The 22,313-nt window shown below is 45.2% G+C and overlaps 1 protein-coding gene across 1 annotated transcript in view; it reads left to right on the top strand.

Annotated features, from left to right (window-relative positions):
- The first annotated feature begins 20,627 nt into the window (after positions 1–20,627).
- JAM2 (junctional adhesion molecule 2) overlaps positions 20,628–22,313 on the top strand; it is a 90,064-nt gene continuing 88,378 nt past the window's right edge. The window contains exon 1 of the mRNA XM_062206516.1: positions 20,628–20,839. Coding sequence (XP_062062500.1) covers positions 20,773–20,839 — 67 coding nt within the window. The 5' untranslated portion in view covers positions 20,628–20,772. The remainder of the gene's footprint in view (positions 20,840–22,313) is intronic.

The raw sequence follows: 22,313 nt of genomic DNA, 5'->3' as shown, positions 1-22,313 counted from the left end.
AATACAGTCATGCACTGCAGTGACAGAGATACAATCTGAGTAGTGGGTCATTAGGTGACTCCTTTGTTGTGTGAACATTACAGAGGTATTTACACAAACTTGGATGAGACTAGTCAATCATTTGACATAGCCCCTGGGTGTATTCAACGGAGAAGATAAACACAATGTGTAGGAAGCTGCTGCAGATTTCACATGGTGTAGTCTATTATGGGTAGAAGGAGTATAAAAGTATGGTCATAATAGACACATAAATCAGTGACATAGTTACTTATTATCACTGTCAAGTATGATGTATTAATACCTAATTGCATTTGTGATATGTTTGCGTAACTGGTTCACAGCGAGTTTGTTACACCTGTGTCACAGGTGTGAGGAGAGAGTTGTGCTATTACATTACAATGGCTATGACATCACTAGGTAATAGGAAGTTTTCAGCTCCATTATAATTTTTTAAATATTTATTTATTTATTTGAAAAATTTCCTCCCTCTGTCTCTATTTGTCTCTTTGCCTTACACTGATTTTGCCTTACACTGATTCAGAGCAAATATAGCCTTCTAGGGAACCTTGCCACAGCCCTGCAAGGTATAGCCACCTAATTGGTGCTATAAATAAGTATTCAAAGGAGTACTGCTTTAGGAGAGTGAAGAACACAGTAATACCAGTAAAATCCAAAACCATGGGCCCATTGCCACACTTCTTTTGCTATGAAGTGAGTTCTTTGATCAGAGCAATACTGTGTTGAATACTGTAACTCTGCATAAGACATTCTTTAAGTCCATAGATAGTAGTGTTGGTAGAAGCATTGCATGAGGGAAAACAACTCTGTACCCAGAGTGTCAACTTCATTAAGAAAAGTAATTGCCCCTTCCATGATAGAAACAGTCCAAGATAATCAACCTGCCACCAAGTTACTGGCTGATCACCCTGGAAAATGGTAGATTCACTCTCGGTCTCTGCTTCTGGCAGGTTGGGCACTAAAGTAGTGGTTGTAGACAGGTCAGGCTTGGTAAGTCAAAGTCCGTATTGCTGAGTCCCTATACATCCTCCATCCTGCCATCCTCTCCAATGGTTGCTTTACTCATGGGCCCATTGAGCAATGACAGAGGTGGTATCCCAAAACAGATCAACCAATCCACTTGATTATTAAAATCCCCCTCTGCTGAGATCACCCTTCAATAAGCATTAGAGTGGAATAAACAAACCTTCCCAATTTGGCTCATTCAGAAGTCTTTCCACATACCTCTTCCCCAGATTTTCCTGGTCACCAGTTTTCCAATCATCTTTTTCCTTGTCCCTGATAATCTAACCAAACCAGTAGCCATAACCCATTAATCTGTAGGCAATTATGTATGTGGCCTTTTGTCCTTCCAAGTAAAATGAACAACCAGGTACACTATTCAAGGCTATGCTCAGTAGGATGATTTACCACTGTCCTTCAGAAATGTCTCAGAAAGGGGCTGTAGTGCTACACCTGTCCACTCTCGGGTGATTCCTGCGAGTCATGAAAAGCAATCTATAAACCAGGCTTGGTTCTTTTCTTTCTGTCAGCTAATCACAGGGATTTGTCCATGATACCATGGATGCAGGCTGGAAGATAGAAGGAAGTGTAGCAAGAGTAGATGCCATAGGCATTTGGACGACTTCTGCCAGTACCTTGCTTATGCCTTCAAAGCCTGTTTGGACCTAATCGCTTAGTGAGGCAACACTGCTGTGATGCCCAAATTGATGGCTTGCTGGGTCAGATCACCAGGTTCATGACGAGCAGCTCTAGTTGCATAGTAGCTTGGTGGCCTTCAGTTAAGCTTTCAGTCTGTACTAAGGTCCTGTAAAAGGCCAAGAGCTATAGCCATATAATTTTACCAAAAATACCTGAGACAAGCTACTTATGAAGAGAATAGGTCTGTTTAGCTCATAATTTTGGAGGCTAGAAACCCAAATGGTATGCTTTAGGCTTTAACAAAGGCCCCATGGTGGGTTATGGATCATGTGCAGAGGAAGAATCACGTGACAAGCCAAGAAACACACACACTCAGGTGCTCGGCCCAAACTTGGGTGTTTATAGTAACTTTCTCATGAGAATTACCTATCAAGGTCATGCCTTCAGTGACCTAATTATTTCCCACTAGACCCCAATTCCCAAGTACCATAATTGGGTCAATTTTCCACCTGCTTAGTACCACTAATGTATGACACTGAGATGTAAACTCCTGCATGACTTCAGAAGTCAAATCACATTAAAACCATATCATTTTCCCAAGGGAGAGTAGTTATCTGTGAATGATGACAGGGCTCTGCCCCCAAATCCTAAAGGCTTTCACTGCAATGTACCTATTGAAGATTGTCAATAGTTGTATATGGCATCCCTACCTGCCACCAGTGGATCTGCTGGATCCTATGGCCCACACAGCAGAAGGCTTGCACAGAACTTGGACCTGTCACAGAGCCTTCTTTTGTTCTAGGCCTCACTCAAAATTAGCAGCTTTTCGGGCCTCTTGGTAAATGGACCAGAATAACACATCCAAATTAATAATACGTTGCTCCCCCAATCTGAAAAGGCCCACTAAGCATTGCTCCTCTTTCTTCATTTTTAGGAAAGGCCAAATGTAACAGTACATCTTCCACTTTAGAACAACATATCTTGATAAGGACATTCCACTGGACCCATCAAAGTTTTGCTGAAATAGAAGACCCTTGAATTTTTCTCATATTTATTCCCCACCTTCTGTTATGTTAATTTCTTACTAATGAGTCTATAGTAGTTGCTACTTCTTGTTCACTAGGTCCAGTCTGCATAATATCAACATCATGCATCAGTGTGATATTTAGGGATGGAAAAGATGAGTGATATCTGCAAGCTAAATTATGACATGCTTCTGAAGGGTTGAAACACCCTTGAAGTAAGACAGGGAGGGTAAATTTCTGGCCTTCCCACCTGAAAGAAAATTGCTTTGGTGGCTTTTACTAATATTGAGAAATGTAAAAGTTGAGTATACAAGATTACAAGTCTTACCTACCAACTACTGACACTTTCCACATCCAATAAGCCACTGCCAGAGCTAATGAACTTTCTTTTTTTCTTTTTTTAAAGATTTATTTATTTAAAAGACAGAATTATAGAGAGACAGAAGGAGAGACAGAGAGAGAGATGTTCCATCTGCTTGTTCACTCCCCAGTGGCTACAACTGGGGCTAGGACAGGCCAAAGCCAGGAGTCAGGAGCTGCCTATGGGTCTCCCATGCAGGTGCAGGGGCCAAGCATTTGGGACATCCTGCATTGCCCTCCCAAGCATGTTAGCAGGGAGCTGAATCAGAAGCAGGGCAGCTGGGACTCAAACCAACACCCATAAGGGATGCTGGCGCTGCAGGTGGGGGCTTAACCTTCTACACCACAGCTACAGCCTCAGAACTTTCTTTCAGAATAATTTGTGGGGGTAAGCATTTGGTTAAGTTATTCTTAGGAGATACACATTGCATATGCGAGTGCCTGGTTCAAGTCTTTGCTACTTTGTTTCCAATACAGCTTCCTGACTATGTGCAATCTGGGAGGCAGCAGGGATGGCTCCCGTATGTGGATCCCTGCCACTCAGGTGGAGGCTCCTGGCTTTCATCTGCAAACAAGCAAGGCTGGTGAGCATTTGGGGAGTGAAACAGTGAATGGAAGATCTCTCTCTCTCTCTCTCTCTCTCTCTGCCTTTCAAATTAAAAAGTTATATAAAAATAAAACAATAAATATTTTTTTAAATATGGGGCCCATGTTGCAGTACAGCAGGTTAAGCTGCCACATACAGTGCTGGCATCCTATGTGGGCGCTGGTTCATATCTGGCTGATCCACTTCCAATCCAACTCCTTGCTAATGTGCCTGGGAAAGCAGTGGAGTTTGGCCTAAGCACCTGGGCCCCTGCACCTAAGTAGGAGAACCAGATGAAGCTCCTGGCTCCTGGCTTTGGCCTGGCCCAGTCAAAGCTGTTGCTGCCATTTGGGGAGTGAACCAGCAGATGAAAGGTCTCTCTCTCTCTGTCTCTCCCTCTCTCTTTGTAACTCTGCTTTTCAAATAAATGAAATAAATATTTTTAAAAAATGTTATAAAATCTCTTCTTTCCCTTGCAAAATCCTAATCCTCCCCTTTGTTCTATGGACCTAAGGGAGACCATCCTGTTGTGTGTGTGTGTGTGTGTGTTCCTAATTGCAATTCTTCTTTTTGTTTATAGTCCAAAATAAAGCCTTTGCATGAAGATTTGTTTCTAGTTAACAAATTTATTTCAAGTTGACAGAAAAAAAAAAGCATTTGCATTTACCAGGTACTAGGAGATGTGCTGATCTGCATCTGACATGACAGCTGCAATTTGAGTCACCACCTGGTTAAGTTTATGAAAATCCACTGCCATTCTCCAAGACTCATTTGCCTTCTGAACTGGCCAAATGGCTGAACTGAAAGAGAATGTGGTGAGAATCCCCACCCCTGTACCCTTCAAGTCTGTGATGATGATACTGTTCACTACAATCCCTCCAGGAATGTGGCAATGCTTTTAGTTCTCTATTGTCCATACAGATGCAGTTCTAGTAGCTTCCACCTGGCCTTTCCCACCGTAATAGCCCACACTTCACAGGTCAGGGAAGTAACGCAGAGATTTTGTCAGTGGCTGAGCATATCTATTCCAATTATGCGTTCTACACCTGCAGAAATAACCACAGAATGGGTTAGGGGACTCACTGGCCCACTGCGACAAAGACCATAGAACACCTCATCTCTGTAGACCTCTGCTTTGACTGGTGGACTCCAGAATTAGTGGCAGTTCAGAGCCAGTGTCCAGTGTCCAGTAGTTCTAAAAAGGTCGAATTATTTCCTTTTCCCCGATTCAAAGTTACACTGGCAAAAGGCCATAGGTCCTTTTGGGGAGGAATGGGAGAAAGGTTAAGAGTCTTAACTTTTTCGTGGCATACTTCAAAGGGGACCTGGGCTCTCCTTCATTAAAGGGCTTGTGACTGTAAACTGGCTCAAGACTGGCACTTGATTAAGGAGTGTGACTCCTTCAGTAACACATATTAGATGTTTGTTCACTTGACCTAGGCTTTTCCTGCTTATGTAGACAAAGTAAGAATTAAGCAGGCTTCCTACGTCATTTCTAGAAATGGGCCCTAAGGGGAATCAGCAATATCTTGCTGACATCAGTCTCAGGAAACCATGACAATTTCCCCAAGCAATGTAGAGTTAATCTCCTCAGATATGAACAGAAGGAAATGCACTCCAGGGCAAGTGAACATTATAGACTGGGAAAAATGCAATGTGTTTGCAACTCCAGTTTCCAACTTTTCATATGTATATAATCTGCCTGCTTTTTGTTTAATTTAGGTTAATCTCCCCATTGGTATAAATCATTACTAATACTCATGGTGTATTTTATTCTCTTTCCTTTCCTTTGCAATCCACTATATTTAGATGCTTGAAAAGATTGAAATTTCAACCCAGTGTCCTCTTACATAAATAAAATATTTCAATGATGTTGGTCAATGAGAATTTGGAAATCTAAGGGGTGATACACAGCAAATGTCCCAAATGCTGGTAACTGAGTATTATACTTAAGTTAGTTGGCTAATTTTCACTTGTCCCAACTTTATGAGATTTTTTAGTTTAGAGCAATTTTCAAGTTTTTCCCTTTATATTCCTCACCCAAGTAGTCTTTTTTTTTAAGATTTTTATTTATTTGTTTGACAGGAAGAGTTACAGACAGTGAGAGGGAGAGACAGAGAGAAAAGTCTTCCTTCTGTTGGTTCACTCCCCAAATGGCTGCAATGGCCGTAGCTGCGCCTATCCGAAGCCAGGTGCTTTCTCCTGGTCTCCCATGTGGGTGAAGGGTCCCAATCACTTGGGCCATCTTCTACTGCTATCCCAGGCCACAGCAGAGAGCTAGACTGGAAGAGGAGCAACTGGGACTAGAACCGGCGCCCATATGGGATGCCGGTGCCACAAACAAAGGATTAACCTAGTGCGCCACGGTGCCAGCCCCTCAAGTAGTCTTTTTAGCCATTTTCTAACCACTTCTGGGGCATTTTTTAAAAAAAGGATTTATTTATTTATTTATTTATTTAAAGGAAGAGTTACAGAGAGGCAGAGAGAGAGAGAGAGAGAGAGAGAGGTCTTCTATCTGTTGGTTCACTCTCCAAATGGCTGCAATGGCTGGAGCTGGGCTGATCTAAAGCCAAGAGCTTCTTCCAGGTCTCCCACATGGGTGCAGGGGCCCAAGGACTTGGGCCATCTTCTACTGCTTTCCCAGGCCATAGCAGGGAGCTGGAGCAGCCAGAACTTGAACTGGTGCCTATATGGAATGCTGGCACTGCAGCGCCACAGCGCCGGCACTCTGGGGCATTTTTAAGACCTTCTATCTTTTAAATGTTTACCTATTTATTTTTGCTTATTTGAAAGGCAGAGTGACAGAGTGAGAAACAGAGACAGAGATCTTTCATTTACTGGTTCAGTCCTCAAATGACTCCAACAGCTGAGCCTGAGCTCTGCCAAAGCCAGGCACCAGGAACTCTATCCGTGTCTCCCACGTGGGTACCAGTGACTCGGCCCTTGTGTCATCATCTGCTACCTCCCAGGGTGTACATCTGCAGGAAGCTGGATCTGAAGCCCAGACAGTACTTAAACCCAGGCACTCCAATATAGGATGTGGGTGTCCCAAGTAGTAGTTTAACATGCTGTGACATAACATCCATCCCCACAGTGAGAGTTTAATATCATACTGTCAATGTACTATATATCTGTTTATGTCCTGTATATGTGTCTCCCTTGGGAACAACATTTGCCCTGTTGAGAACACATGTCCCGGAATAAGTATTCAGATTTTATTCAATAACAAACTATAGGATGGCTCGTCTTCCTCAAATCTGGTTCTTCCTGCAGCTTATTTTCAACAGCAGAAAAGTATGCAGTTGTTCTATTCTCCACCCATAATGCCTTGCTGTTCTCTGTGTGGTCCATGGGTCAGCAGCTGCCCCTTTACCTGGAGATGGTCAGCTGTCTCTCTTGCCCCTTTCTTTCCCTGTGTTCTTCTCTTCCAGAAAGCTAGGGTGTTAGACCCAGTTGTAGATCCAGAATAAAACAATAAAGAACAGAAACTTCTCCCTCAAAGAGTTGGCCTTTCAACTCTTAGACAAGGTTGTTATAGAATCAAAGTTGTTTGGATAGAGACCATTTCTCTTGAATCAATGAACAAGGAGAATCAGGAACACAGCAAAGAGATGTCATCTATTTTACCATTTTATTTTTTATTTATTTTTTTGACAGGCAGAGTTAGTGAGAGAGAGAGACAGGGAGAAAGGGCTTCCTTCCGTTGGTTCACCCCCGAAATGGCCGCTACGGCCGGTGCGCTGCGCAGATCCGAAGCCAGGAGCCAGGTGCTTCCTCCTGGTCTCCCATGCGGGTGCAGGGCCCAAGCACTTGGGCCATCCTCCACTGCCCTCCCGGGCCACAGCTGAGAGCTGGACTGGAAGAGGAGCAACTGGGACAGAATCTGGCGCCCCGACTATGACTAGAACCTGGGGTGCCGGCGCAGCAGGCAGAGGATTAACCTATTGAGCCACAGCGCCGGCCTATTTTCCCATTTTAAAGAGCCAGCAAGTTAGCCTAGGAGAAGGCACAGAATTGATTCAATATATTTTAACTCTTTATTGATGAAATTGAGTTTTTTAAAAATATTTTTCTTATGTATGTGAAATTTTAAAACGTGTGGAACATTTCAAACACAGAGAGAAGAAAAACATGTATAACAAATGCTACACTTCCACCCCCAGTGCTATGGTCTGAATTTATGTGAACCTACAAATTTACATATTGTAACCTAATCCCCCATGTGATGGGATGACCTGATAGGATTAATGTTGTTATAAAACAGGTCTATGGGGCCGGTGCTGTGGCGCAGCAGGTTAACGCCCTGGCCTGAAGCGCCGGCATCCCATATGGGTGCCAGTTCTAGTCCTGGCTGCTCTTCTTCCATTCCAGCTCTCTGCTACGGCCTGGGATAGCAGTAGAAGATGGCCCAACTCCTTGGGCCCTGTACCAAGGACTGGAAGAAGTTCCTGGCTCCTGACTTTGGATCAGCATAGCTCCAGCCGTTGCGGCCATCTGGGGAGTGAACCAGCAGATGGAAAAAGACCTTTCTTTCTGTCTCTCCCTCTCACTGTCTGTAACTCTCTCAAATAAATAAATAAATCTTAAAAAAAAAAAAAAAAAGGCCGGCGCCGTGGCTCACTAGGCTAATCCTCCGCCTTGCGGCGCCGGCACACCGGGTTCTAGTACTGGTCAGGGCACCGATCCTGTCCCGGTTGCCCCTCTTCCAGGCCAGCTCTCTGCGTGGCCAGGGAGTGCAGGGGAGGATGGCCCAAGTCCTTGGGCCCTGCACCCCATGGGAGACCAGGAGAAGCACCTGGCTCCTGCCATCGGATCAGCGCGATGCGCAGGTCGCAGCGCCAGCAGCGGTGGCCATTGGAGGGTGAACCAATGGCAAAAGGAAGACCTTTCTCTCTGTCTCTCTCTCTCACTATCCACTCTGCCTGTCAAAAAAAAAAAAAAAAAAAAGTCTATGAGAGCTGCCCCGTCTCTGCCACCATGCGAATCAAGCAATGGACCCTCACTGGATACCCCATCTGCCAGCAGTGTCTTGGTCTTGGATTCACCAGTCTCCAGCGCCACGGGAAATAAGTTTCTGTTGTATGGTAAGGCACTCAGTCTATGGTATTTTTATTATAGCAGCCTGAATGGAGAAGACATCTAGGTTAACAGTTTGTCACATTTTGCTACTTCTTTATTTTTCAGAAGTATTTTAATTTAAATTACAAACAGTATGACATTTCACCCCTAATTCTCCACTGCATGTCTTTTTAAAGACTGTTTCCTTACATAAAATAAGAATTTGCTTAGCAAAATCTTTTGAGATTAAAACTGAAGACATTTCCAGTACCAAAAATTTCTCTTATTGTTCTCAACACTTTTTCTCCTATTAGCATGAGGTGAAGAAAAAAACCTTGGCTCTGTTAGAATTAAGGCCAGCTGAGATTTTATTTATTTTGGTGTTCCCAGAGGGGCCTTGACAGCCAAAAGCAAAGTTCTCATGAATCTCAAACTATTAGTGAAGACTGTGATCAAGTTAGGCCAAACACGAACGCGCCCTCTCCTCATTGAAAAACGCTGTGGAAAGATTTGACTAAAAACCAGAGGCTGCTACTGCTGCTTATTTAAACTGGGGGAGGGGAGAGGAGATAGAGAATATGAATCTCCTGTCTGCAAAAGCCTAAAAGGCTTGCAAAGTCCAGGGCTTGGTCAGGCCAAAGCCAGGAGCTGGGACCTTGGGACTTCCATATGGGTTTCCCATGTAGATGGCAAGGACCCAACTACCAAGTCTATCACCTGCTGTCTCCTAGGATGTGCACAGGCTGGAGTTGGAAGCACAGTGGGACTTGAACTCCAGGCATTGGATATGGGATGTGGGAATCCCAAGCAGCATCTTAACTAATAGGCCAAATGCCTGCCCCAAAAGCTCTTTCTTAATTAAGAATCTCAGTCAACACATTGGAGGGTTTTTTTTGTTTTTGTTTTGTTTTGTTTTTTGTTTTGTTTTGTTTTTTTTGACAGGCAGAGTTAGACAGTGAGAGAGCGAGACAGAAAGGTTTTCCTTCCGTTGGTTCACCCCCAAAATGGCTGCTACGGCTGGTGTGCTGTGCTGATCCGAAGCCAGGAGCCAGGTGCTTCCTCCTGGTCTCCCATGCGGGTGCAGGGCCCAAGCACTTGGGCCATCCTCCACTGCCTTCCCAGGCCACAGCAGAGAGCTGGACTGGAAGAGGAGCAACTGGGACAGAATCTGGCGCCCCAACTGGGACTAGAACCCGAGGTGCCGGTGCCACAGGCGGAGGATTAACCTAGTGAGCTGTGGCGCGGGCCAACATTGGAGGTTTTGAATGTTGAAAGAAGGGAAGTGGAGGTAGAAAATGCAAAAGTGGAAAGAGAAAGGACAGAAGAGAGAAGGAAAAAAACAGGGTTTTCTAAAATCTAACTTACATGTCACAACCTAGATTTCTCTTATTTTTCGATTTGCACATTGTAGACTTACTAGGAAAAAATTAAGAACACTTTAAACAGAGAAGGAGAGACAGGTGGGAGGGGAAAGAGAGAGAGAGAGAGAGAGTGTGTGTGTGTGTGTTTTCCAAGGCTGGGGACAGAAGAGAATATCTGAAACTAGTTGAGTGTAGGTTGAGTGTAGGTTGCTTATCTTACTGACAATTTTCCAGCAGTAATATGAGTGTAATACAGTTTTGCTATTAGAATTTGTTCATTTCCAAATTTGAAGACTCAAATGTAAGGGTGACTGGTTTTGCATTTGTGAATCTTTTTTTTAAAGGTTTTATTTTATTTATTTGAAAGAGTTACACAGAAAAGAGAGGCAGAGAAAAGAGAGAGGTCTTCCATCTGATGGTTCACTCCCCAGTTGGCCGCAACAGTCGGAACTGCACTGGTCTGAAGCCAGGAGCCAAGAGCTTCCTCCGGGTCTCTCATGCAGGTGCAGGGGCCCAAGGCCTTGGGCCATCTTTGGCTACTTTCCCAGGCCACAGCAGAGATCTGGATCGGAAGTGGAGCAGCCAGGTCTCTATCAGGCGCCCATATAGGATGCTGGCGCTTCAGGCCAGGGCGTTAACCCGTTGCGCCACAGCGCCGGCCCGCATTTGTAAGTATCTTTAAAATCACATACCTCAGCCTAATTTTCCATATATGATCAACCAAAATTCCAAAGGTGTGAGGTGGCATATCTAAGAGTGCCTCCAGGAAATGTTGCTTTTGGAATAGATGTTATATCTCTACCTTTGATTTTTAGTGCTCCAGGATATGTAGTTCCTGTCCTCAGAGTGAACGACAGGATGGTCCCTTTCCTGCCCCAGATTCTGTAGCCTCCTTGTTAAACATCATCCACGCTAAGGGGCACTTTCAAAGTCTTCGCTCTCCCCCGCCACTGTGTGTACTGGCACCCCGCCAGCACACAAGCATTTGAACTTTTGTCTCTGTGACAATCCGTAGCACTTCAGGGAATCAACAGTCTGGCCTTCTTCATAATGTTATCCTTCCAGGAAAAAAAAATATTTTTGAAAACTGCTCCAATTCCTAAGAGTACTGACATCTGTGAGGTATAAGGCAAGCATTAAAACATAGTGAAATTATCATAGGGTTTTAAAAGCTATGCTTTGAGAAAATATCACCTTACATGACTTCTCCAAAGGAACAAATTCTTGGCTGGTGGACACAACGGTGTTACTTAACAGTGCATCAGCTGTGAAACTAATTTTTCTGCTGCTCTTCTAGTCAGCTACATTTCATCAAGGCCAAAAAGGAGCATTTTGGAAAAACTAAAGCTATCCACCTGGAGTCATGGAACATATCGAGAACAGAGCAGAACCACTCAATCTTTGGGAGTGAAAAGGCATGCTTCTCTCCCCTATGCATGCAATTTCTGCAGAAGCAACACTGATAAAGTTTATCTGTGCTCTCTGACCCTTTCTCAAAGTTTTCAAAGATGAAAAAAGGCAGTTAAGATGCAAGCAAAGCAAAGTTACTATAGATATAGAATTCCACCAGGATTAAGCATTTAAAAATGCCAAAAAAAAGTTTATATAGATATTTTAGAAAAATTGTGTTCAGGATACATGATAAACACCAAATAAATCATAAGCCTCCTGTTTTTGCAACATGCACTCCTTATCTGCCTTAAGTTGGAGTACATACTAAATTCTATACTTCAAAGAATGCCTTAAGGGCTAAGTCCACAGAAAAAGGGCTACAGTGGATTTGATCTTTTTCTTTTCCTGTACTGTAAAACAAATGAACAAAAACGTAAAAGACATTTTTGAAGTCCTGGGTTTCTTTGTTGGCACATGCAGAAATACTCTTTGCATATACGCAGGGCAATAGAATCCACTACTACAGACTCAGGTATTACTATTGGCAACTTGGCCACATGAATTAAAAACTTTAAAAAGTGCCCCAATTTTTTCTTTTTTACTAGACACCCTGAGTAAATAATTAGACACAATACAAATACATAGGGATGTGAATTGCAGCTTTCTTCATAACGTTAAATAATAAAAAAAAAATCAATAAAATATGGGCTAGGCCTGATAAATAAGTTCTCTCTCTAAAGTCAGCACACTGGAACCATCAGAACTGGTGATTCAGCCTGGCCCAGCTTCTGTCATGGCCATTTGGGGAGTGAACCAGCAGGTAAAAGATTCTCTCTCTCTCTCTCTCTCTCTCTCTTTCTCTCTAACTCTGCCTTTAAAATAAAAAAAAATCTAAAAAAAAGTAAACAAGACTGGGTTGGATGGGTGGTTTTAAGTGTAGAAGTAATGTGGCAGAGTTGTTAAAGGCTCTAGATGGAGCTGAACCTGAAATCAGATTCTAAATGACTTGGACAACTTATCACAACCCACTGTGACCCACAGTGCCTTCATATCTGGAATCAAAGGAGATGACACAAATGGAAAACTTAGTGATAAGTTTGGCCTGTGGAGATATTGACATGGGGCTGGCATTATGGCACAGTGAGTTAAGCTGCCTCCTTTGACACCAACATCCCATATTAGAGTGCCAGTTCTAGTCCTGGTTGCTCTGCTTCTGGTCCAAGTCTCTGTTAAATGTGCCTGTGAAAGCAGCTTAAGATAATCCAAGTACTTAGGTCCCTACCAGTGACATGGGAAATCCGGATGGAGTTCTGAATACCTGGTTTCAGCTGACCACAGCTGAAATGTGGTAGGTGCTCATTTCACACTGGATAATGGAAGATTGAAGGGGTGGAAGACAAGGAGGAATGCAGCCTGGGTTTCCTGCATTGACTGGTCACCCTGAGAGCCCTGAACATTGTACAGAAATGAAATACCTCCATTCATTGGTATCTGGAGTTTCTTACACTCTTACTGATATCAGTTGTGGGTAGGACTGTTAAAATATGTGTAACCATACCTTTCCCAACTCCTTTGTTGGGTTGCTCTAGAGACTCAAGGGAAAGATGCAAGGGAAAGGATTTTCAAATAGCAAAATATCAAGTGTCAAACACATGGGAATGACACTATCAGTACAGAAATAAAGGGACAACATTGAGGGTGGCTTTTCCTGCTTCCTATATATAGGCAAGGAGAAATGCACTTCATTGGAGTCCATCTTTGTAGTGGCAAAGAACATAAGTCTTTAACAAACCTGAGTTTAAATGACTCAATTATTTCTTCATTGCCTGGTCCTGGGTCAAGGTCTTAACTTTTCCAAGCCTTTGTTTCCCCATTTGCAAGATGGAAATCAATTAATAATTAGCATCAATATTAACTTTAAGAATGCTTTGGAGAGCGAAGATCAAATGGAAGAATCAGTGTGTCTATCCAAATCTTTTCAGCATCCTCTCGTCTGGATTGTCACCCGACATCCTAGATGCTGATTTTTATTACAGTGCAACTCAATGGAGTTCACATCTTCCTCATTACTTTCACTATTAGGTGTAGCTACGCTAGGCAAGAGTAAATTAAGGTATATCTTGGGTTAAGTTATATACAGAGGGAAATCCCTTCCTGGCAAATATAGAGGGATACATGCTTATTCAGGGACTGCACAGCAAAGACAGACCTAGTGTCCTTCCCAGGAAAGTCTCCTTTCTCATCTTGCTGTATGAACTTGAGTAAGTCAGTCTCATTTTCCTTAAATATGAAGTGAGGGAGGGTAGAATGCTAAGGAAGTTGGGAATTATCTCCAAATTCTCCCTTTTTGTTACAATTCCATGCCAATACACTAATTGATGCCTGCCCACCCTTTGATACCTGTGTTCATTGAAAACTAGCTCCTTTCTCAAGGAAATTGTTAAAATGTTGATGTCACCTAATTCCCTGTGAAATTGTTACTTATTCAATGAAAAAAACAAACTGTAGAGTTGATAATATATGCTTTTTTAAAAGATGTATTTATTTTACTTGAAAGGTAGAGTTACAGTTGGCCCCAACAGCTGGAGCTGGGCCAATTCGAAGCCAGGAGCTTCTTCCGGGTCTCCCATGTGGATGCAGGGACCCAAGCACTTGGGCCATCTTCCACTGCTTTCCCAGGCACATCAGCAGGGAGGTGGATCAGAAATGGAGCAGCCAGGACTCTACCTGGCACCCACATGGGATACTTGGCACTGCAGGCACTATGCCACTGCACTGGCTGCAATATCTATGGATTTGTTAAAAAGCATTAATAACTACTTTACTGGCTGTTGGCGAACTTCACTTAATTGACAGAACTAAGTTGGTGATGTTAAGTAATTTAAGAGCAGAAGACATGGAAAAATGTTTCTACCTGTAGAAAATAGCACAAAGCGAGGGGGTTGTCTGCTTGTCCTCTTGGGAATAAATTGGGAGCACTGTTATTTATAATGCACCTGAAGAAAGGTATCACCTGGGAAGAGTAACATAAACTGCATGCTGGAGACATCATGGGTTCTCTGAACAGGTTTATTTGGCTTGAATAGAGGGTAGGGCTGGCACAGCTTGAGTGTATTGTGGGTAAATCAGGATGGAACGTGGAAATCAGGCTTATTCCAGAAAATGCTCTGAGGATATAATGGTAGGGGTAGGGAGAGTTAGGGAAAAAGGAACCCATTAAAGACCTTGAATTCTACACATATGAATTTAAGAATGGCTATGTGGAACAATTGGAAATTTATGTGGTTCTAGAAATAGAAGACTTTTTTTCTCTCTCTTTTCTCTAAATTGCAGTGTGTGGGCACACTTTCCAGCTCCTTCTCTACACCCATGAGGAAAAATAACTCATCCACTACAGAAATACCAAATCTGAGATGTTGTGAGGAGTTGCTTAATCTCAACCCAGCCCTTCCCTGCATTGCTTGTTTTAGGAAATGTGCCTTGACACCTCGCCAACATTACTTTGAATTCAGAATGAGAGTGGTGGAAAGAATAAAAACTGGTAGGATGTCCTAAAACACCCAAGCCCCATTTACTTTTCTTGTCAAAAGTACTCACGGTGTCCCAGTGGAAGTGCTGACGAAGGGGGCCACGCCATGTGATCAAGCAGGAAGAACAGAGGTTGGAGGGATGCCCCTAGTGTTTCTTCCCTATTCTTCCCTCCACGTTGCCCCAAAACTCCCTAGGACAGGATTCTGACAAGTAGAACAGTAATGAAACCTGTACCCAGCCAACCACTGATGGATGAAGCAGTATTAACTACTGCTATCCTTTTGCCATCCTGCTGCTGTTTAGTGTTTGTTCTTTTAAAAACCATTTCATTACTTGTTTTCATCTGACAAAGATGCTCTCCTTTGACCACACCTTTAGTCAGGCTCTTCTGAGTCCTCTGCTTGACTAGGCCCAACCTTGGGTTACTGTCCCTCTGCCCACATAGAAACCAGTTTGACCTTGCGGCGCCGGCACACCGGGTTCTAGTCCCGGTTGGGGCACCAGATTCTATCCCGGTTGCTCCTCTTCCAGGTCAGCTCTCTGCTATGGCCCAGGAAGGCAGTGGAGGATGGCCCAAGTCCTTGGGCCCTGCACCCACATGGGAGACCAGGAGATGCACCTGGCTCCTGGCTTCGGATCAGCGAGATGCGCTGGCCGTGGCAGTCATTGGAGGGTAAACCAATGGCAAAAAGGAAGACCTTTCTCTGTCTCTCTCTCTCACTGTCTACTCTGCCTGTCGAAAAAAAAAAAAAAAAAAAAGAAACCAGTTTGAGCAATTATCAGACTAAGCCAGCGCAGTAGAAATCTCCCACCTCTGATATCTGATAATCTTTGACATTTTATCACTCTGGCCTGTCTTTGACAATGATTCTACCCTGTCAGTTTAGCCAGAGCCCTTATCCTTGCTATCTCCTCTTTGTAATTTTCAATCTACTGACCCCCACCCACACCATCCCAACTCCATCCTTTGTCACAAACCCCACTGGTCCTTCTTGGAATGGGAGTTGAGCTCTCCCACTGCAAGACCCCGGGGCAGTGGCTCCCAGACCCGTCACCACAACCCCCTCATTGAGTAAAGTCAGCTTTACCATTTTTAATAGGTGTCAAGAACAATTTTTCCTTAAACAGATCTTATGCACTAGTCACTTTAGTAAGTATAGAGCACAAGTGTGCAAAGTTTTTCTACAAGTTTGTTGGAGGCTTTATTGATGATTCAAGTGGATAATGGTCTCCTTGTTATTAATTGCAATTCTCAACCCTTGGTTTAGCATTTGACACCATAAATACTTCTACCTTTGGCTCCGGATTCTCATGATTCCTCTTTTTTTTTTTTTTTTTTGGCAGCTCTTTCTTGTGTTCTTTCTCTGAATCTTTTTCCTACCCCTTAGTACAGCTGTTTCCTTAGATTTTCTTAGGTATTTAGTCATTTTTCTTCCTTCTTATTGATCTCATTTACTCCTGTGGCTTCCCCTGCCCTCTAAAGCCATTCTATGCCTTCAAACACCATTACATGAATTTGTTGCATCCGAATCAATCAGGCGGGTAGGTGTTGTGGTGGACTGGGTTAAGCCACCACTTGGGACAACCACACAACAGCTTCCTGCTAATGTGCAACCTGGGAGGCAGCAGTTGATGGCTCAAGTGCGTAAGTCTCTGTCACCCATGTGGGAAACCCATTTGCAGTTCCTGGTTTTTGGCTTTAGCCTGGCCCAGCCCAGCTGTTGTGGGCATTTGGGGAATGAATCAGCAGACAGATCGATCTCTCTCTCTCTCTCTCTCTGCCTTTCAAATAAATAAAAATAAACTTTAGCCTCAACCAGAATACTCGATATAAATAGAACTTTACTGGGCCGTATAAAGCTGTGGTGTACTAGGTTAAGCCTCCTCCTTAGGTACTGGCATCCCATATCGGTTCCAGTTGGAATTCCAGCTGCTCCTCTTCCAATCCAGCTCTCTGCTTATGGTCTGAGAAAGCAGTGGAAGATAGCCCAAGTGCTTAGGCCCTTACACCCTCATGGGAGATCAAGAAGAAACACATGGATCCTGGCTTTGAATTGGCCGAGCTCCAGCCACTGTGGCCATCTGAGGAGTGAACCAGCTGATGGAAGATCACTCTCCCTATCTACCCCCCCCTCCTCTCTGTAACTCTGCATCCGAATAAATAAATACATTTAAAAAAAAGAGAGAGAAATACAGCTTTACAGGTACCCCTGACCTTGAAAGTTCTAGAACTCAAAATTTCAACATAATTTTAGGAAGAGAATCATATATATCTCCAGAGGATTCTGAGCAGACAGCCTTGGTGATCACTGTTCTAGGAGATGCTGATGATATTTACATTTCTCTCTTTGGTCAATCTTGACAGTTTCCTGAGCTCTAGCTCCATCATTCTGCCAGACTGGCAGCAGCTCAGCTAGACAGCCCTCAGTCAACTCTTCCCAAACCTGATGAAACTTAGGATGCTCCCTTTGCTTCTCACTCAGTTAATAACACTATTCCTAACCATATAGACATAGCATATAGAATCGCCAAGGCTAGGAATCCCAGGGACCTATAACTTCTCTCCTTTCCCATCCCTGAATCTAATGGATGACAAAATCCTCCTAGCCAAGTTTGTGACATTATCTGAGTCTACCTGGTGTCTCACTAATAACTCTGTGACCACATCCATCATGTCTTCATCCTCTACTCAGGATATTGTAATAGTTTTACACTGGTCTAACATCCTCCTTTTCTTTTCTCTAATCCACTCTACATTTTCATAGATTTGTTGATCTAGGGCAGCACCTTTCTGGAGAATTTTCTGTGACAATGGAGATGCTGTATATCCTCACTGTCCAGTATAGTAGTTCCTACCTCCACCTGACTATTGAGAAGGTCAAATATGGCTATTCAAATAACTGAATTTTAAATATAATTGAATCAAAAATTTATATAATCACTTGGATCTAAAGGCTACCATATTGGATAGCATGGTCTTAAAATACTGGTCTTTCCATAATGTACCCCATTGCTTTCAGAAAGCTCATTACCTGAAAGATAATGTCCAGAAATGCTGGCATGACATTGCATGTCCTCCTTCTTCATTTGCTGCTACACCCCCACCCATGTGTACAGTAATGCTACAGAACCTTGTTTTTTCTACACAAGGCATAGTTTTTAGATCTCCCACCTTTTGATCCTGCCCTTTGCTCTATCTTCCTTCCTTTCAAAATTGGACACATTTTTCATGCCTTCATAAAGATAGTCTTGTTTCCGCATTGAACAGAAGGAACCACCTCTTATCCTTGATCTTGGACAAGTCATTCGGTGTCTCTTAGTCCAGTTTCCTTATCTGTAAAGTGACAATGATAACATTTCCTTCTTTACAGAGTTGTCAGACAAGATACTACATTACTCACAATCCACCCTGAGAAAGTACAATAGCAACAGTAATAGTCCGTGTACTACCTATGTGGTATTAGAGGTCTTTCCATATAGGACTCAGCTCAAGACTGTGACTCAATTTCTTCATCACTATCCTCCAGCATCTGGCACAGTAGAGTTATTTGACAAATGCCTCAATTGAGTGGCAAATAAATGAATGAGTCCATTACTCATATGGGATATCACAATATTTGTGTTTAAAAAAGCTGTTTACAAAAGCTCCTGTGGCCAGTGTTGTGGCACAGCAGGTTAAACCATAGCCCACAGTGCAGGCATCCCATGTGGGTGCTGGTTTGAGTCCTGGCTGCTCCATTTCCTAATAAGCTCCCTGCTAATGTGCCTGGGAAAGCTGTAGAAGATGGCCCAAGTGCTTGGGCCCCTGCCATTCATGTGGGAAACCTGGAGGAAGCGCCAGCTTCCTGGCTTCAGCCTGGTCCAGCCCTGGTGTTTGTGGCCATTTGGGAAGTGAATCAGCAGATGGAAGATCTCTGTCTCTCCTTCTCTCACTCTGTAACTCTGCATTAAAATAAATAAATGTAAATAAATCAATACAATTTTTATAAAAAAGGTATAATCCTTTAAACAAATTACGCATTTGAAAAGGCAGAGAGGCATCTGGAGTTAGGGAGAGCTCCTATCCATTGGTTCACTCCCCAAATGCCCACAATGGGAGGAACTAGGCTGAAAAAGCTTGGCTGAAGCCAAGAGCTCAGATCAAGTCTCCAGCACCGATGGCAAGAACCCAACTACTTGAGCCACCACGGCTGCCTCCCAGGGTCTGAATTACCAGGAAGCCGGAGCCAGGAGCCTGATGAAGGCAGGTGGGTGAGAGTCTTAACAGTGAGGTCGAATCCCTGCTCCTTAAAAAATTTGCCTTTTTGTGTGTGTGTTTTGTCTACAGAGGAGTAAAAGACGCACAGTTGGAGCAAGAATGAGAAAAAAAAAAAAAAAAGAGGTCACGGACAGCTTTTCTTTCAAAGTATTAAATCTTTCTTGTTACTGCCTGGAAAAACTGGCAGACGACTGTCCTTAAATCCGCACTCCTTCTCGCTGGACTGGAACTGGAGCTCTAACATTTAGCCATTTGCCACTTTCCCTCCTGGGCCCCCTGGGTCCTCCAGGCCCCGCCCTCCCCACGGGTACTAAGCTTTCGTCCCTGTCACCAAGGCAACGGTAGGGATGCCTCATTCCTCACAGCTCTGCATATCTAAACTCTGCTCGCCTTTGTCCACTGAGCTGGCTGAATTCTTTGTGTGTAGGCCACTAAATCAACTCTCTACACAGAACTTTATGCATTACGCTACCTTAGACAAAACTCTGATGTGCAACAATTTCTTCTCCCGGGAATGGCTCTTCCCGGGCCTATCCATCCTCTTGAACACATCAGACAGCTTCGGTCCCCAGGAACAAACACAAACATTGCCTGTCCAGCCTTTGTCAGTGCGTGCAGCGTAAGTGTGGGTCAATGTTAAAGCACGCAACAGCGCATTCATAACGGGTTTCCCTTTTAAAAGCACAGTAGGCCAAAAATAAACCTGACAAAGGGCAGCTGTAGAGTTTTAACATGTGGAAAACTCCACAGGCGGCAGTTATGTAACTGGAAAGCAACATGATAAATATTTCACACCGATAGAGGAACTTCCAACTCCGGTACAGGAAGAAGCAAGCAACACAAAACACCCTAAGCTCTCCAAGGACCGAACAGCGTACACTGAGAAGGGGCTGAGGCTGTTGCTAAAGTCTGAGACCTGACTTCCCGCACGAGTCTTGGCAGCCTTTTTTTTTTTTTTTTTAAGTCTTGAGTCCAAGGCGGAGCCCACGAACCCCATCTCCTCGGCGCGCCTCCCGCTCTGGGCAGAAATTCTCCAAAGACTCCACCCCCGGGCTGAAAAACCTCAAAAGAAGTTTCCTGGAGAGGCGGGGAAGACAGGAGTTGGAGCGAGGCAGGCGGGAACCCCTCCTCACTCTACCCCCTCCCCGAGCGCCCCGGGCTCCCGGCCCTGGGGACAGCTGGCTGCCCGCGCCGGACCCAACACAAAGCCGATCAATGCCGGCGGCGCGGCGCGGGGCGGGGGCGACCGGCCAGGGCTTTCTCTGCGCTGCTCGCCTCCTGCTGCCCCCTCACTAGGACCCCGCGGACACCTCGTCCCGCGTCCACGCCCTCCCCTGGCACCCCACCCGCCCCCCCAAAAAAAGAACGGCCCAGACCCCCCATTCCAAGGCTGGAAGACCAGCTTCTGGGCAGCCAGCCGAGAAGGCACCCTGGAGGGGGGAAACTGACGTCTCCTCCAGACCCGCCCCTCTCGCCCGCCCCCGCCTGGCCGCGCACTCTCCGGACGCCCGGACCCTAGCTGCCCACTCCGGCCCCGCGAAGATGGCGAGGCGGAGCCGCCACCGCCTTCTCCTGCTGCTGCTGCGGTACCTGGTGGTCGTCCTGGGCTGTAAGTCGCTCGGGAGCCTCCATCCTCCCACCTGGTCCTGCTTTGACCCACCCACCCCCGGACCCCAGACTCTGAGAGCGCGGACGGAGCGGGGCGGCCCTGGGCTGCGGGTCCACGCGGGGCTCGGACTTTGCACCCCGCGGACTGGGATCCGGGGCTGCGGGCAGTGTAGTGGCGGTGGCGGCGGCGGTGGGAAGCGAGGGGCGGTCTTGGGCTTCTCGTAAGTGCATGTGATTGTGTCAGTGCTAGTTCGAGAAAATTAAGGGCCCCCCACTACCAGGTGCAAAGTTGGGTTAAGTTTTCAAAGGCACAGGGACGTGATCGGAATGCAAAACTCACTAACGACTCGTGAGATGCTTAGAACCCCAGGAACATGGCATCACTGGGAGGCGGGCGCCGGCCACTCGTGCAGTCCCAGTGCTCCTGGCTTCTCCGTGCGGGTCCCATCCGTGCCCGGGATCCGCGGAGCGCTCGTGCGGCGGGGGCGGGGGCGGGCGGGGGCGTGCGCGGCTGCGGAGCCCGAATTCCCTAGATCGCCTGCACCTGTGCGGCTGCAGGGGCGCCGTCCCGGCCCACGACCCTGGACAGAGGCGGGGGTCCTCGGAGACGTCCCACGGGACGACTGGGAGGAAGATGCAGACGCTCCGCGGGACGCGTGTAAGCCGGATTTTCACGGATTCTGGGCGCACGAGATTGAAAACCCTGGGAACGTTTCCTTTTGTTTTCTTCGCGTGGACTTGTTAGGAAAATGCAGGAAATTACTAGATTTTACGCCATGAAGTCTTTTCCTTTTTCTTTCGTCCCCTCCCTACCCCTTCCTTTTTTCGTTTTTCCTACATCCTTCTTGCCTTACCTGTTTGTTTGTTTTTTCCCCCTTTCCTGGTAAAATGAGTTATCCTGGCTCATTCTGGTAATGTAATGCTTGCAGTACTTAAAATAGCCCTCCTGGTGAGTGTGTCATACCACGATACACTGAGTTTTTCCCCTCAGTCTCTGGTTGCCCAAGTGAATCTCGCTCAGCCCAACGTCCTCCTGTGTGTGAGCTGTGTCCCTTGGGACGGGGGTGGACTTGCAGATCTCCAAGGGAAGGGCCATGTGCTGACCTGTATTATAGAAAATCAAGCCGGGAAGGCCAAGTTTCACAGTAAGACCCTTAGCAGTTTCTGACCATCCATTGGTGTCCTGCTGAACGCGCAGGGAGACGTGCTCAGCAGAAAGGCAACAAAGAGGCGGGCTGCAGGGTTAGAAACAAAGCTGGGGAAGTTACGGTGGCCGCTGAAATCTTCCCTTTCAGATCTGAAAAGCCTGTGACTTTAGTTAAGGAAGGAGCAAAGCGTTTTCCTGTGATCCCTGTCCCATCATTAAGATAGAAGCAGGACATTAAGTTTGAAATTGTAGCTGACAATCAACCAAGAGGCAAACAAAGGCTTGGATGAATGGGCAGAATAACCCTGCTAACCATGGTGCCGAGACC

This window comes from Lepus europaeus, chromosome 2 (assembly GCF_033115175.1).
Source record: "Lepus europaeus isolate LE1 chromosome 2, mLepTim1.pri, whole genome shotgun sequence".
Lineage (NCBI taxonomy): Eukaryota > Metazoa > Chordata > Mammalia > Lagomorpha > Leporidae > Lepus > Lepus europaeus.
This window is presented reverse-complemented; position numbering and strand designations above follow the sequence as displayed.